The sequence below is a fragment of the Myxocyprinus asiaticus genome, chromosome 9, assembly GCF_019703515.2.
Source record: "Myxocyprinus asiaticus isolate MX2 ecotype Aquarium Trade chromosome 9, UBuf_Myxa_2, whole genome shotgun sequence".
In the NCBI taxonomy this organism is placed as follows: Eukaryota; Metazoa; Chordata; class Actinopteri; order Cypriniformes; family Catostomidae; genus Myxocyprinus; species Myxocyprinus asiaticus.
Window position 1 is genome coordinate 13,977,160 of NC_059352.1, and position 13,773 is coordinate 13,990,932.

The 13,773-nt window shown below is 38.3% G+C and overlaps 1 protein-coding gene across 2 annotated transcripts in view; it reads right to left on the reverse strand.

Annotated features, from left to right (window-relative positions):
- LOC127446552 (macrophage-stimulating protein receptor-like) overlaps positions 1-12,192 on the reverse strand; it is a 32,867-nt gene extending 20,675 nt beyond the window's left edge. Inside the window, exons 1-3 of one of the 2 annotated variants that reach the window (XM_051707548.1) lie at positions 12,086-12,192; positions 9,275-10,535; positions 7,581-7,754 (exon numbers count right to left, since the gene is read on the reverse strand). In XM_051707548.1, coding sequence (XP_051563508.1) covers positions 7,581-7,754; positions 9,275-10,465 — 1,365 coding nt within the window. In that variant the 5' untranslated portion in view covers positions 10,466-10,535; positions 12,086-12,192. Of the gene's footprint in view, positions 1-7,580; positions 7,755-9,274; positions 10,536-11,934; positions 12,051-12,085 lie in introns of those variants that run through there. The other variant, XM_051707549.1, reaches the window with a different exon arrangement.
- Between the last annotated feature and the right edge of the window lie 1,581 nt (positions 12,193-13,773).

Below are 13,773 nucleotides of genomic sequence, written 5' to 3' on the forward strand. Positions count from 1 at the left end.
CTTTAAACCAACTGGTTCCAGTTGGGGAGGTCCATGCCACCCCCAGCAAGCGCCCCATGCCGCCCCGGCTGCCCATGTCGCCCATGCCTAAATCCTCCACTAGCAAGAAACTAAGTGACACAAATTATGTAATTTGCACCCCTGATTGCAGGAGAAAATCTTGTGTTTGCCACATTAATATGTTGAAGGCTTACCACCCCAGAGATGAATCTATCCCTGCCAAGCCCATTTCTGTTGCTGCATTAACTTGAGGATGATGAGTCGGTTACAAAAAATCTCTCTGTTTCGTGCGGGCATCTGAAAAACTCTGTCATCCTTAACAATCTGGAGTCACACCTGAGTCATTTAGCTCAGCCCCAGAGGAATGACACTGAGTGAAAGTCACTCCACTCTCTTTTCTGACATTCCAACCCAAACCATTGCAATCTGTCATGACAAAGTCTTACACGATTGTAGTTTACTTCACCGCAACTGCCTTTGGCCCTTGAACGCACCACAGCAACCTGCCTATGAATGAAACGTGGCTCAATCATCTCTTGACTTGTCATTACCAATTGGCTTTTCTGCCCCCTTACGTCATCTTTGGCTCGACTCCCAGACCTCCGACACAACCAAAGAAACAACTCATCAACTGACCAAGTAACCAAGTACAGTATTTCCGTGGTTTGCTAAATTTCATACATTGCTGTAACTCAATATTCTGCATTTCCAGTATTCCAAATCTTGTTTTCTTTACCATTCACTTTGTGTGTTTGTGTGTCTGTGTGTGCGCTAGATTAGTTTATGTATTAATTTTAGAATAGTTTAATAAAGTATTGTTTGTATTCAAAGAGAAGTGTCTTGTACCTCATACTCATTAAGTCAATGTCTTAAACTGTCTGATCTTGTTACTTGCTTATAAACAGTGTTTACACTAAATTTAGGATATTATTTAGTTGGCCACGAGATGATTTTCCTCCCAGAATTGATAAAGATGCGAGTTTCAATATAACTCTAAAACGTTGATTGGGTGTTAAATATTAATTCTGTTAGATTCCCTAGAGATTAGATAATTATTCCCCCTTTTAACCAATAATGAGCTAAAATTCCTACACTGTCCTTTGAAAATCAAATTTCCAATGTTTGTAGAACAGCATTCTTCCACCTCAGAAATATTGCTAAGTTACGGCACATGCTCTCTGTTGCTGATGCCAAAAAACTAATTCATGCATTCATGACCTCAAGACTAGATTAGTGTAATGCATTACTGGTGTTGGGCCTCATGTACTCAGATATGAGACAAACTCAGGCCTACATACAGTCATAAAGCCTGACTGTGGCCTTTAGGAACACTCAAAGCCTGATAACACAAACGGAGCCAAAATAAAACAAAGGGAGTCCAAACAGACTACAGATTCCATCAAGCCTTGCTCACTTTACACCTAGGTGTGAGATTCTGAAGGATCAAACTCTCAACTACTGTTGGACGAAACGCATGACAAAACGCGTCCCTCAACCCTGTCATTGAGAGTATAAAACTCAGGAGATTTCTCCTAAGCTTGCTTCCAGCGACAATATGCACTGCATCTAGTTGCAGCCCAGCTGCTCCCAGGTGTAGCCTCGTTGCCCAAGGAAGTAACGTACGTACCTGAACTTTGGCCATACAATCTGCATCTCACTGGATGAGCCAAGATTTCTCCATGTTCCACCGAGCATGCTAATGGATCCGAAGGAGACTGCCAAGCAATCTGCGTCTCACACTTTGGCCTGCAGAAGTGAAGAAATAACATTTCTCTTCCTTCTTCAACTGAGTCGACTTCACTGATTTATCCGCCAACCCGCTGAGAATCAGCCACCGTACCGCCCGCTGACAGAGCGAGGAAACGGCCTCCCATCATCACCCGAGCTTCGAGGAACCGAGTCGGAGTCAAACAATGGATGAACACACAATCTACCCATGTTCTCACATGACTCAAGTAAGAGGTTTATGTCTGGGCAGAGATAAATTATTATAGTGTGTTATTCTTGTGTATCAAGGTTGTTGCTTGTACAGTTTACGGACCGCCGAGTCCACTCCTTGCTGCTAATAATACTCAAGGTATTAATTTAACTAACTGTTACCACGAATGAGATATGCGGTGTTGTCATCTAACCACGTTGGGCTGTTTGTGCATTTCCGCTATCACCGGTGAGACCGGCACACTGAGTTTATCCATTAAACAACCAATGACCGCTGCGGATGGATTACGAGCCATTCACCGCGTATCTGAGTGATAAAACTAATGGTTGCCATCTCTCCCACGATCGCTAAAACCGGCTTCGGTGCCGTCACTCTGTTCTCTTGTACTAACCGCACACACACACGACCCCTCATAAACATACATTTGGCGAACAGATAACTTGGCGATAGAGCCCAGCTTTGTCCCTAAGTTATCGTCCCAGCAGAGACACATGTTAAATGGGCAGACACCATTAACCAGTCTCTCCGCCCACATTCCCGGCCACAATTATCTTTGATAATTATTAATTATTGCTAATAACCAAACCCGCTCCTGAACGAAGCCCCCAACACTGGGAGGATGTACTGCAAGTTCAATAAATAAACTTCAATTGGTTCAAAATGCAGCTGCCAGAGTGCTGAATATGATTAAATTAGCCCCATTTTATCATCGTTACATTGGCTACCTGTTAAATTTCGTTTTAATTTTAAAATTCTGTTAACTACATACAAAGCTTTGAATGGTCTAGCTCCACAGTACTTACATGACCTTCTGACACGCTACATTCCATCACGTTCATTACAATCACAAAATTCTGGCTTGTTAATAGTTCCTAGAATATCAAAATCCACAAAAGGAGGTAGATCCTTTTCCTATTTCACTCCTAAACTATGAAATAGTCTCCCTAACACTGTTCGGGACGCAGACATACTCACTCAGTTTAAGTCCAGACTAAAGACTCATCTATTTAGCCAGGCATACTCCTCATTTATCCATCAACTCACAATTAGGCTGCTTTAGTAGAAACATCTATCATGATCTATAACTCTGTTTACAGTTTAATGGCATGCTAATATTATTCTATTTGTTTCCATGTCTCAACCTCAGGATTCATATCCCGAGGTTAACAGAGCTGGCCTGATCCAGCTCCGTTCCTGCTTGGTGTCAGACTCCACTACTATGTGTCTCTGAGTGATGACGATTAAATACAGCCAGTGCTAGTCAGATATCATCAATTCAGTCTTTTACGATGGATTTCAGAGGATGAACTGATACCAACTCCAACTGTAAGACATTGGATACTTCATATGCCACTGCCTGAACCTTGGACTTAGTATGGACCCCAATGAACCTCAGTGAAATGACCTGCTGGTTGAACTGCGTTGCATCTCATTGATCTCTGCCTGCATCACCTTTGTCTATTGAAGGACTACACTCTTGAAATGGAATACATAGACTATCATTTAATTGCCAACAAAAGCCTTCATCAGCCAACTAATAAAGAACAATGCATCAATGTGAACTTCTGCAGTTAATCCAGAATGGACTTCAAAGACATTAGTCATTAATCTTACAGTTAATAAAAAAATCTTTTTTTAAACACTGGACCTTAACACTTTCTTAGTTTACAAATTTTAAACCATGACTTGCACTGCACACAAATAACTAATATTGGCATTATATTCATGTTGCTCAGCCAGAGGGGAACTGGCCCCCACAGTGAGCCTAGTTTCTCCCAAGGTTATTTTTCTCCACTAACCAACATCTTATGGAGTTTTGTGTTCCTTGCCACAGTCGCCTTCAGCTTGCTCACAGGGGTTCTAAATACAATTATTATTTAATTATTACATTTTTATACACAATTTACAATCATATTTAATCAAACTACACAATTATCACTCTAAGACTTTATAGATATTACAGTTTCATTTTTTGTTAATGCATGATTTTCTGTAAAGCTTCTTTGAAACGATGTGTTGTGAAAAGTGCTATACAAATAAAAATTACTTGACTTGACCGAGTGGGCTCTGTGAAATTTGTGACAAAGCTAGATCTTTTGAAAGGATACTGGCAAGTCTCTCTTACCCCTCATGCTTCTGAGATATCTGCCTTTGTTACATCTGACAACTTCCTGCAGTACTCCATTATTGCCTTCGGTATGTGCAACGCCCCCGCTACCTTTCAGCGTGAAGTGCGAAGCATATTTATACGATGTTGTTGTCTATTCTTCCAGTTGGGAAGAACATGTAGAAATGCTACAGGCTGTGTTTTCCTGATTTGCAAGAGCTTCGCTGACACTGAATTTGGCCAAGTGTGAATTTTCCAAAGCTTCAGTCACCTACCTGGGTAAACAGGTTGGCCACGGTCAGGTACGTCCTGTGGATGCAAAAGTCCCCACAACAGTGAATAAGCATGAGTTGCGTTGCTTCTTGGGGATGACGGGATATTATCGGGGGGGTTGTCGTTATTTTGCAACCATTGTTTCACCTTTAACTGATCTCCTCAGTGCCTCCCAGGTATTTAGGTGGACACCTATGTGTGAGCATGTCTTCAACATGGCCAAGGATCTGCTGTGTAATGCTCCATTACTGTGATATGTATCACAAAAAAAGCTGAACAAATTCTGGATTCCAGGACTGGTTTTAGTTTGACAAAACTCACCAAATCCAATCAGGCTTCATTAGGGTTAAGTAGTATCAAGACGCTTGTTACCAACTTTCTCTATCAATTCAGAGTTTGATCCCGAGGTTATGATTAGTTCATGTGTGCGTTCACATGAATGACGCGAACAGCCAATCACGTACGAGACAGCGCGAGTCACATCTCATGAGAGAGTCAGCGAAATGTACTTCTCCGCTGAAGATGCTTATGAAGAATTATAAGAATTTAAACACAGTTATAACATAGCACAAGAGGATGTTAAAAAAATATGTTCAATCAAAACACATTTACACAATACGAATAATCACTATGAAATCTTGAATAATTATAATACATTCACAAAGCACAGAGGATCACTAATAAATGATAAAGAATTTAAAGGCATTTACACAGCAAGAAGAAACACTGCTGCTGCTGCTGCTGCTAGAGCACGAAAAAATCTGAATGTGATGAAAATATTAAAATAGATCATATATCGATGTGAAAGTTACTTTATATAGGTCGACAACAAGAACATTCAGGCTTATAATTTTAAAAGTTTAATATCTTGATTTGAAATTTTGAAAATTGAAATTAAAAGCTTTAGTATTCATTTAAATTACTAACTTAATATAATTTAATACTTTTAGACATAAATACATTATCGAATAATAAAAACGTGAGCAACTGGAAAATGAGTAGATGGTGTGCACTAATAAAGACTTATCTGTTCTTTCCTTCTAGCAGCATAAGACACAATAAAGACATATTTGAAGTGCTGGTGTGCTTTTATTGAACTTCAAGTGAAATACTGTATGTTAATGGCATCTCTGCCAGCAAATCCTAATAAGAAGGGGTTTTGGTGGCATTCAAACTTTTCTGATAAATCTACAGTATATTGTTGAGTGATTACGTGTTTATATTTTAAAGTCATTCGATCATTATTGATTTTGTATTAATATCTTACTTGAAATAAAATCTAATTATTTTAGGTTTATTTATTCATACATACTGTATTTTATGGCCAGTGTGGGAAAATGATTGGGGAAAAATTTAAGTGTCTTTAAACATATGCAAGACTGCCAAAAATATATTTCTTGCAATACATAATGATAATAAATAGCTTATTTTGTAAATTTCTAAAAATGTCTCGTTAAAGTGCACTTTAAATTGGAGTGAGAGATACTGGGGGGTGACTGCCACTTTGTTCACAGCTGATTGGTCCAGAATCTGGATGAGATCTCTTATCGGGAACATAACCTGCCCCGGAGCAGGTTAGTCAATTAGCGTATGTTACTATGGCGAGGAACCCAGATGAAAGCCTATCCACTTTACTGGCGAGTTCGCTTAAACTAAGTTTAAACTTATCTAGCTAGCTGTTTAATTCTGATTTGTGACATAGGCCACTGGCCGCGCCTAACTTTGCTCATTCTTTTAAGTTGGAGGTTGATGCAACTGGAGTCGTACTGGAGCCATAGCTGTCCTATTGCAAGAGAGTGAAACCAGTGTTGATCACCCAATTTGCTACTTAAAAAAAAAATTATTCCCAGTGCCAGCGCAGGTATAGCACCATCGAAATGGAAGCTCTTGCCCTGTTGATGACACTCCAGCACGTTGAAATTTACTTGAGTTGTAGTTAATTTCCAATTGTTGTATACACTGACCATAACCCACTAGTCTTTTTTTCACGTATATTTAACTCTAATCAATGCTTAATGCGTTGGTCTCTCATAATTCAAGAGTTTAACCTGGAGTTCTGCTATCGAAAGGGTGCAGAGAACATTGTTGCAGATGTGCTGTCCAGAGCCCACAGTGCTGATAATTGACAGGTATTGGGGGTAGTAAACCTTTTGCTGTTGTAGCTACAAACATATTTGTTTGTATCTTTTTCTGTGGGGAGGTGTTACGCCCTAAGACTTATTCAAGTGGGCATTTTATCTCATTTGTTTTGGTTGTGTATTTTGGGGTGGGAATGTCTTTGTCACGTTTAGTATGGATGAGGCGAGAGAGAGGGATCAAAGTGCAGCAATCCTTTAATTTACAATGATAAGAAGGCGAGGATACACAGAAGACGATAACTAAGTTTACCAAAACAAGACAGTCGTTTGAGTTAAGAAACAATGTAACAACTAACAATGAACAAGAACTGACAATAATGGAATTAACTAGAGGGTATTTATACACAAGGTGCTGATGAGGGAAACGAGAACAGGTTAGAATGATGGGGAACAGATGGCAGTGATGAGGGCAGTGCATTCTGGGAAACATAGTCCAGGGGAAACAGAAGACAGAGGATGAAAACCACTTCAAAATAAGAGTCCTTAAGTCTTAAGTGTGTGCATTTATTTTCCCTGTCTTCTGTCTCCTCTCTCGCTGGCTCTATCACTCCATCACTCTAATGACTACCAGATGAGACCACAAATGAGACGTGCTGAGCTACTTTGTGTCTTGTGACATGTTGTATAGCTATTAAGCTTTGAATTAAGGTGTTAATTGGTATTGCTGTATTGCTTAAAGTTGTTAGCTACTATTGGGAGCTTTTGTAGGGAGGTGGGTGCCATTTCCTTTTAACTACTTTTTCTACTGTGTATGGCCATTGAGGGAGGCAAGCCTTTGTTGTTTATTTAATTTTTCTTTTTAAACATCAGGTAAGACTTTTCCCTCTAGATAGTTCTGTTTTTTTATTGTTTTGGCCTTTCCCCCTCCTGAAGTTTCTGCTGCTCCCCTTTCCTTTGTTTTGTAAATAAACAAATCATTATTTTGATATCCGTTTCAGTGTGTGTTTGAGAGTAGGAGATGGGACTCCAGGATTCCATTATTCATAAAGGACTCCTTTACCTTTGTTATGGTTTACCCCAACCTAGACTCGGGATTTTAATCATAACAGTGTCCAACTGTTTTTAGGGCCCACTGTATACTAATATGCCACTAAAAAGGATTCAAGGGTGATACAATAAAAACCTGCATGAGCCTTCCATGATCTGTGCCGATGTGCGCCACAGTCTTCATGTCAATGGTTGTGACCAGAATGGAAGTGAAGAGCACATCTTTCATCTCCCCATTGAAGAAGTCCACTCTGTAGTAAGGCTTTGACACCATGGTGGGGAGCGCTTGGCATGTCAAACTCTCTGGATTCTAAACAAAATAGAACAAAAACTTGCAGAGTAAATATATGTTTGCTCAAAAGTTCACTAATGTGTTTTTAATGTATGCACTTGTCATTTTTCTGCTCGGAAAATAACATAAAAATGAAATCACAGTCAGGCCACTGACAAAAAATGCCAGTTTGACAAAATTAAACATGCAAAAATGCAAACATCACACCCAGCACTTAGCAAACACAGTATATACTGTATTAAGAGAACTTATTTCAGAAATACTGTATACACTGCAAGTGTACTGCCCATATGCAAATGACAATGTATTGTTATCTTAGTAAAAATCCCATTACTTAATTTACACTTTTTTATTCACTGCCCATTCTGTGCAAATTTTGTTATGACTTTATATTAATGCAGCATTTATTGACCATTTTCCGTTTACAGTTCTTTAGATCATTGGGGGATTTGTTTCTGCAACAGTGACAAACAAAATCACATCCACGTTAACAGCAACCCCGAAAAAAGGAAGCAACAACTTGTAAAAGGAAGGCTGCAGACACCATCTGGCAATAATAAATTATTTCCTGCTCCAAGAGCCTACCTAGCTTGAAACCTTGCACCAAACTGGGATTTGTGGAAAATACTGTACATTCTTTCATTGATAGCACTTTCTAAACAAGTAGGAAGCAAATTTGCTCTGTCCAGCCAGGATTTCAAAAGGGGCACCTGGAAACTCTACTTCACTGTGATCAACTTGAGGAAAACAGTTAAATTGTTGTATAAATTGCTACATATACCTACATACAGTATCTACATCTTCTTTTATATTAGACACCCCCTTTATGGCTGTTTTTAAAACAAACAGTTGATGTGATGCCACTTGAAAATTCCACCATGGCATGTTTGATTTGCCATCTCTGGCTGGCTCATTGCCTATTTAATATCCTGAGAGATAAAACGCAAACCTCTGATAATAGTAAAGTATTAAATGACGTATTTTATTCATGTATGAGCATGTGGCCGCTGGTATCTGCGTAACAGACAGTGACTACGTGAATTCAACAACACAACAGAGACTTTCAAACAACATGCAATAACAGTGACAAAAACTGGCTCAAACAGAGTGCTCTTTCTGAGCGCTTCCAGCTTCACTTTTGAGTTTAAACAAATACCAAATATTTGTGTGAGTTATATCCTGGAACTGGCTAAAATTTCAACCACTGTAATTATTTTATGGTCCACTCCTTTTAAGGTACAGGTTGTAGAATATAAAACAGACCAATTAAACCATTTAACAAACAGGAGATGGGGGAAGTCTTGTTTTAGACAAATTTAAAGCAATTAAAAGTGAGAAATATGCTAACAATTCCGATTTTTCAGTAGGGCCAAAAATCATTCATATTTAAAATGTAATGCACTTAAATATTAACGTGAAAACATTTTAAAAGTACCTACAAATCATCTGTAAATTTAAAAGATGGGTAGAATAACAGAATTTGATCTGAATATTATGTTTTTCAATGACTTCTTCCTTGGAAAGGAATATGAACTCACCTCATGAGGGCACATTTCACAGGGTTGGAAATGGCACAGTCCTCGTGAGAGCCGCTCTGTCCCTTTTGAACAGCAGGACTCAACCCCCTTTTCAATGGCATTATTCACATAGTCTATTGGAAAAGCGCACAAGGCAGACTGTCTGGTAGGTTTGCCCTCATTATCTGTTTTAGCAAACACCCCATACAGGATCAGGCTTTCCATTTTCACCCCTAGTTCATCCGCCAGCTCCTTGCCTGCTGTGCTGAAGTGGGCAGCTTGAACTGAGTTGTACACAACATCCCGGAAGCTCCTTCTCCTTCGTTTGGGTTCAAAGCGGCACTCCAGAACTATCTCCCTGTACATCCAAGGCTCACTATCCTTGATCGGCAGCCGCCCAAGATGGGTCTGCAACTTGGAGTCTGGTTTCAGTGGGTTCTCCCACTGAACAGATAAGAAATACACATATTCTACTGTGGAGAAGGTATAGATGTAGTCAATGGTAAATGTATCCTGGAATTTAGGAAGAACTGTCAAGCCCTTCACTTGGCTGTCGAAACCGTTCTCTGTGGCGAGTAGGCGGCGAATTGAGAGGGATTGCTTGCCATAAGACCCAGCAATGGTGCTATTGATGGTAGCTGCGGTAAAAAAGTAAGTTGAAAAGCCATCTTTGACTGCATTAACCATTGTGCCGAGAGGACTAGCGACACAATCAGGACAATCTGAAGGCGAATTGGCATTTTTATTAAAAAAGCACTCAGGGTTAAAGAGTCTTTCACCTTTGTTTAATTCAAGGACAGTACAGATTCCATATTGGGTGCTCCCACAGATGTAGAGGAAGTCAAGATGGTCCTGAGGCTCTAGAACAAGAACCTGGTTATTTGTATCCAGTGATGTCCCTGTAACACTCTCAACATCACAGTGACAGGTCTGACACTCTGGACTGCCAACAGGTCCAGTTTGTAATTCCCATAGTTTGGTGAGCTGACTGTCCAAAGCTTCAATCACATTTTGAGAGGCCACGTAGACCTCGTCAAAATATTTATAAACTACTATGTTCTGTATGGCTTTTGTAGTTTGGAAAAAAGGGACTGAATAGGTAACAGAAAAATTCAAAGGTATTTGTGGCACTGTAGGACATGTATTTAGGGCACATGTCAGATGTATCTGTAACCAGACACAATTGAATAAAGTCCTGGAGCTGAATAACATCTCCACTTTTTATGTAGTCTGAAAGAGTAGTCACTGCTCCTTAACACATGCTGAAGATAAACCAGGATGTCTGAATGAAACAAAAAATGTATGTCATCATTATGTCATAATATTTTTGTTTCCAATCATTTACAGTAACTTGTTACAGTACTTTCTGTCATTTCTACTCAATTTTATGAGTTTTCAGTTTCAACTCATCAACTCATTCAACTATTTATCAGTATGTAAATTCAAATTGATCACTGCCACTTTGATTTTACTTAAAACTTTAAAGGGATAGTTCACCCAAAAATGACAATTCTCTCATCATTTACTCATCCTTATGCCATCCCAGAAGTGTATGAATTTCTTTCTTGTGCTGAACACAAACAAAGATTTTTAGAAGAATATCTCAGCTCTGTATGTCCATACAATGCAAGTGAATGGGTACCAACATTTTAAGCTCCAAAATGCATATAAAGGCAGCATAAAAGTCATCGATATGACTCCAGTGGGTAAATCTATTTATTCAGAAGCAATATGATAAGTGTGGGTGAGAAAGTGATCAATAATTAAGTACATTTTTACCATAAATTATCTTCCCTCACCAAAAACAAAAGAAGAATGTGAAAGTGAAAGTGGAGATTAATAGTAAAGAAGGACTTAAATATTGATCTGTATCTCATCCACACTTATCATATAACTTCTGACGACCTAGATTAAACCATTGGAGTCATATGGATTACTTTTATCCTGCCTTAATGTGCTTTTTGGAGCGTCAAAATGTTGGCACTTGCATTGTGAGGACCTACAGAGCTGAAATATTCTTCAACAATTTAGGGTGAGTAAATGATGAGGTGAACATTTTTGGTGAACTAAAGAAAAGAAAAGAAAAGAAAAGAAAAGAAGTCCCTCACAAATACCTACCACGGTAACCATAATTTCAGCCAAAATAGCATAAGTAATTAATCTACTACAGTAAAATCATGTTAATATGGTTTAAGATGCCACAGTCCTCTAAGAATAAATAAAACATAACTGTTTAAAGGCGTTGCCATATTAATTTGATATTTTGGCTGCAGTTACCCATGGTAAATGAGTAGACGGAATGAGAAGAAGGAATGCTTGCGCAATGTCGACGACACTAGAAAGAAATGTATTTTCACCAGCATAAAAAAATGCGTGTCAAACTTCCTATATATTATCGAATCCTTGCTCCAGCACAACGATAATCAAAATCCAACTTTTACCCTCAATTTACAACAATAATCGATAGACACCGCGCCGTGTCAGTCAAATATTATTATCAGCTTTGATTTTCGGGCTTGGTCATGTATAATATCAATGTACAGTGAGATAGTATAAAACTTAAATAAAATGTGTATGTGGACATGTTACACAAAGTCGAAGAATAAAAGGAAGAACGGTGGTAAATTGCTGATTTTTTTTAGGGTAAATATATGTGAATGTAGAATGTTCCTGACGCTCACCTGAGACGGTGGCCTTTTACCTTTTTCTCTGAAGTCCTATAAACTGAACGAGTGAACGTGCGCGCGACCAAATCCACGTGCTGGAGCTCGAATGTCAAACTGCATTTCAAAAACTAGTAGAAAAGTAGTAAGGTCTAAAACGAAAACTCACAAGATTCCAAGATTGACCGGTTTCTTCGTACGGGACAGTTTCGACTTCTTGTATTTGCAGGAGATAGAGAGACGGGTAATCCACCAGTCACAGTACACGCCTAAAATACATCATAAGGAAGTAATGTTGCACAATCCTGTCCTGACATTAGTATCTCCCTGGGGGTTGAAATCTGAATTAGGGGTTGCACACCCTTACTCTTTTACTTGTCTAAACAGCAGTTAGGCACATAAAACATTTAGAAGCCTACTAAAATCTGGATTTCATTTGCCTGTGGCTTTTATTATGGCCAATATTTTTTGTTGAAGAAATGCAGGGAATTTAGTACCCAGGCTAAATTCTGTCCTGGAATGAGGAAAAAGTAAGCTAATGCACACTCACAGTGGTTATAAAAAAGATGTCCAACAAGCTTAAACTGGGAGGGAGGAAGGTAAAGAGTGATTGCTTGAATGTATTTTGGTTGTTATGTAGTTACATTGTGTGTGACATCAAGTCAACTGGTGATGCAACTCTGGATTTTCACACAAATAAATAACAAATACTCTCATCTGGTCCTATAAACGTCTCTTTTTACAGCTAAATCTACAGTTTAAATTAGAGAGGGAACTAAAGATGAATTACATTTTGTACCAATTATTTGTCTACACTGTAAAAAAATAAAATAAATAAAAGTTTTTTCCAGAAAGCTAACATAAATATACACTTCATGTTGTAACACTTATATTAACTGGTTTTTATTCAAGTCAAAAATATGATTTCATGTGACTGAAATAACCTGATTTAGATCAAGTCCTTAAGGCAACAATTTGCTCGTTTCCACTTTTTACAGCGTAAATAGCAAATACTGCAATTTCTCCCTGTTTAAAATACGTTTATTTATATTTCAATAATAATATTTATATCGTAATTTTCTTTTATATTTACTTATTTGCTTGTTTGTTTGTTGTTTGGCAATTAGGGAATAGATAAAGTCTAATACTAAGAAAAGGAGTGGAAGATGGTCACATTGTACATTTTGGAAGCAGTTATGCCACAGTACACTCTTTTAACTGATACATGAATTAAGAAGAGTATTGAAAAAGTGTTAAAAATGTTGTAATTATTACATTATTAGTAAAAATCTAATTGTTATACTTTCCTTGCAAATCAACTACTCACCTCAACAACAACAACAAAAAGTCATCCTCACTCAACTTTAAAACTCCCATTAATTTGAACATTAAACAGAGTAAACAAACTTGCCTCTGACTGATTTTGGATTGTCTTCAATGCTAAAAAGTTGTTGCGTAATTAGTACGTTTACATGTACGTTCTTAGACCAGTTATGCTTGATAAGCTGACAATGTGTGTGGTCAAGTAAATGCCTTAAAAATCTTTCCTTTATCAGGTTATAAGGTTATAAACAGATTCAAAATAAATCGATGCAGAGCCTGTTTATATGCACACCAATATGTTAAAAAAATCCCAAAAATCAGCTTATTAAAGAAATGTGACAAAGCAAGAAAACCATGTTTACATGAGATTTGAAGTAATCTAGATATTCTCTGCTTTGACGTCAATCTAAGAAAAGAGGCATCTGTACAGCACTTGCTTTCACTGGATAACCCGGTAAGAACCCCAGTAAAGGTGTTTACAAGCAACGCGAAATCAGCGTAATGGGTAGAGAGAGAGAGAGAGAGAGAGAGAGA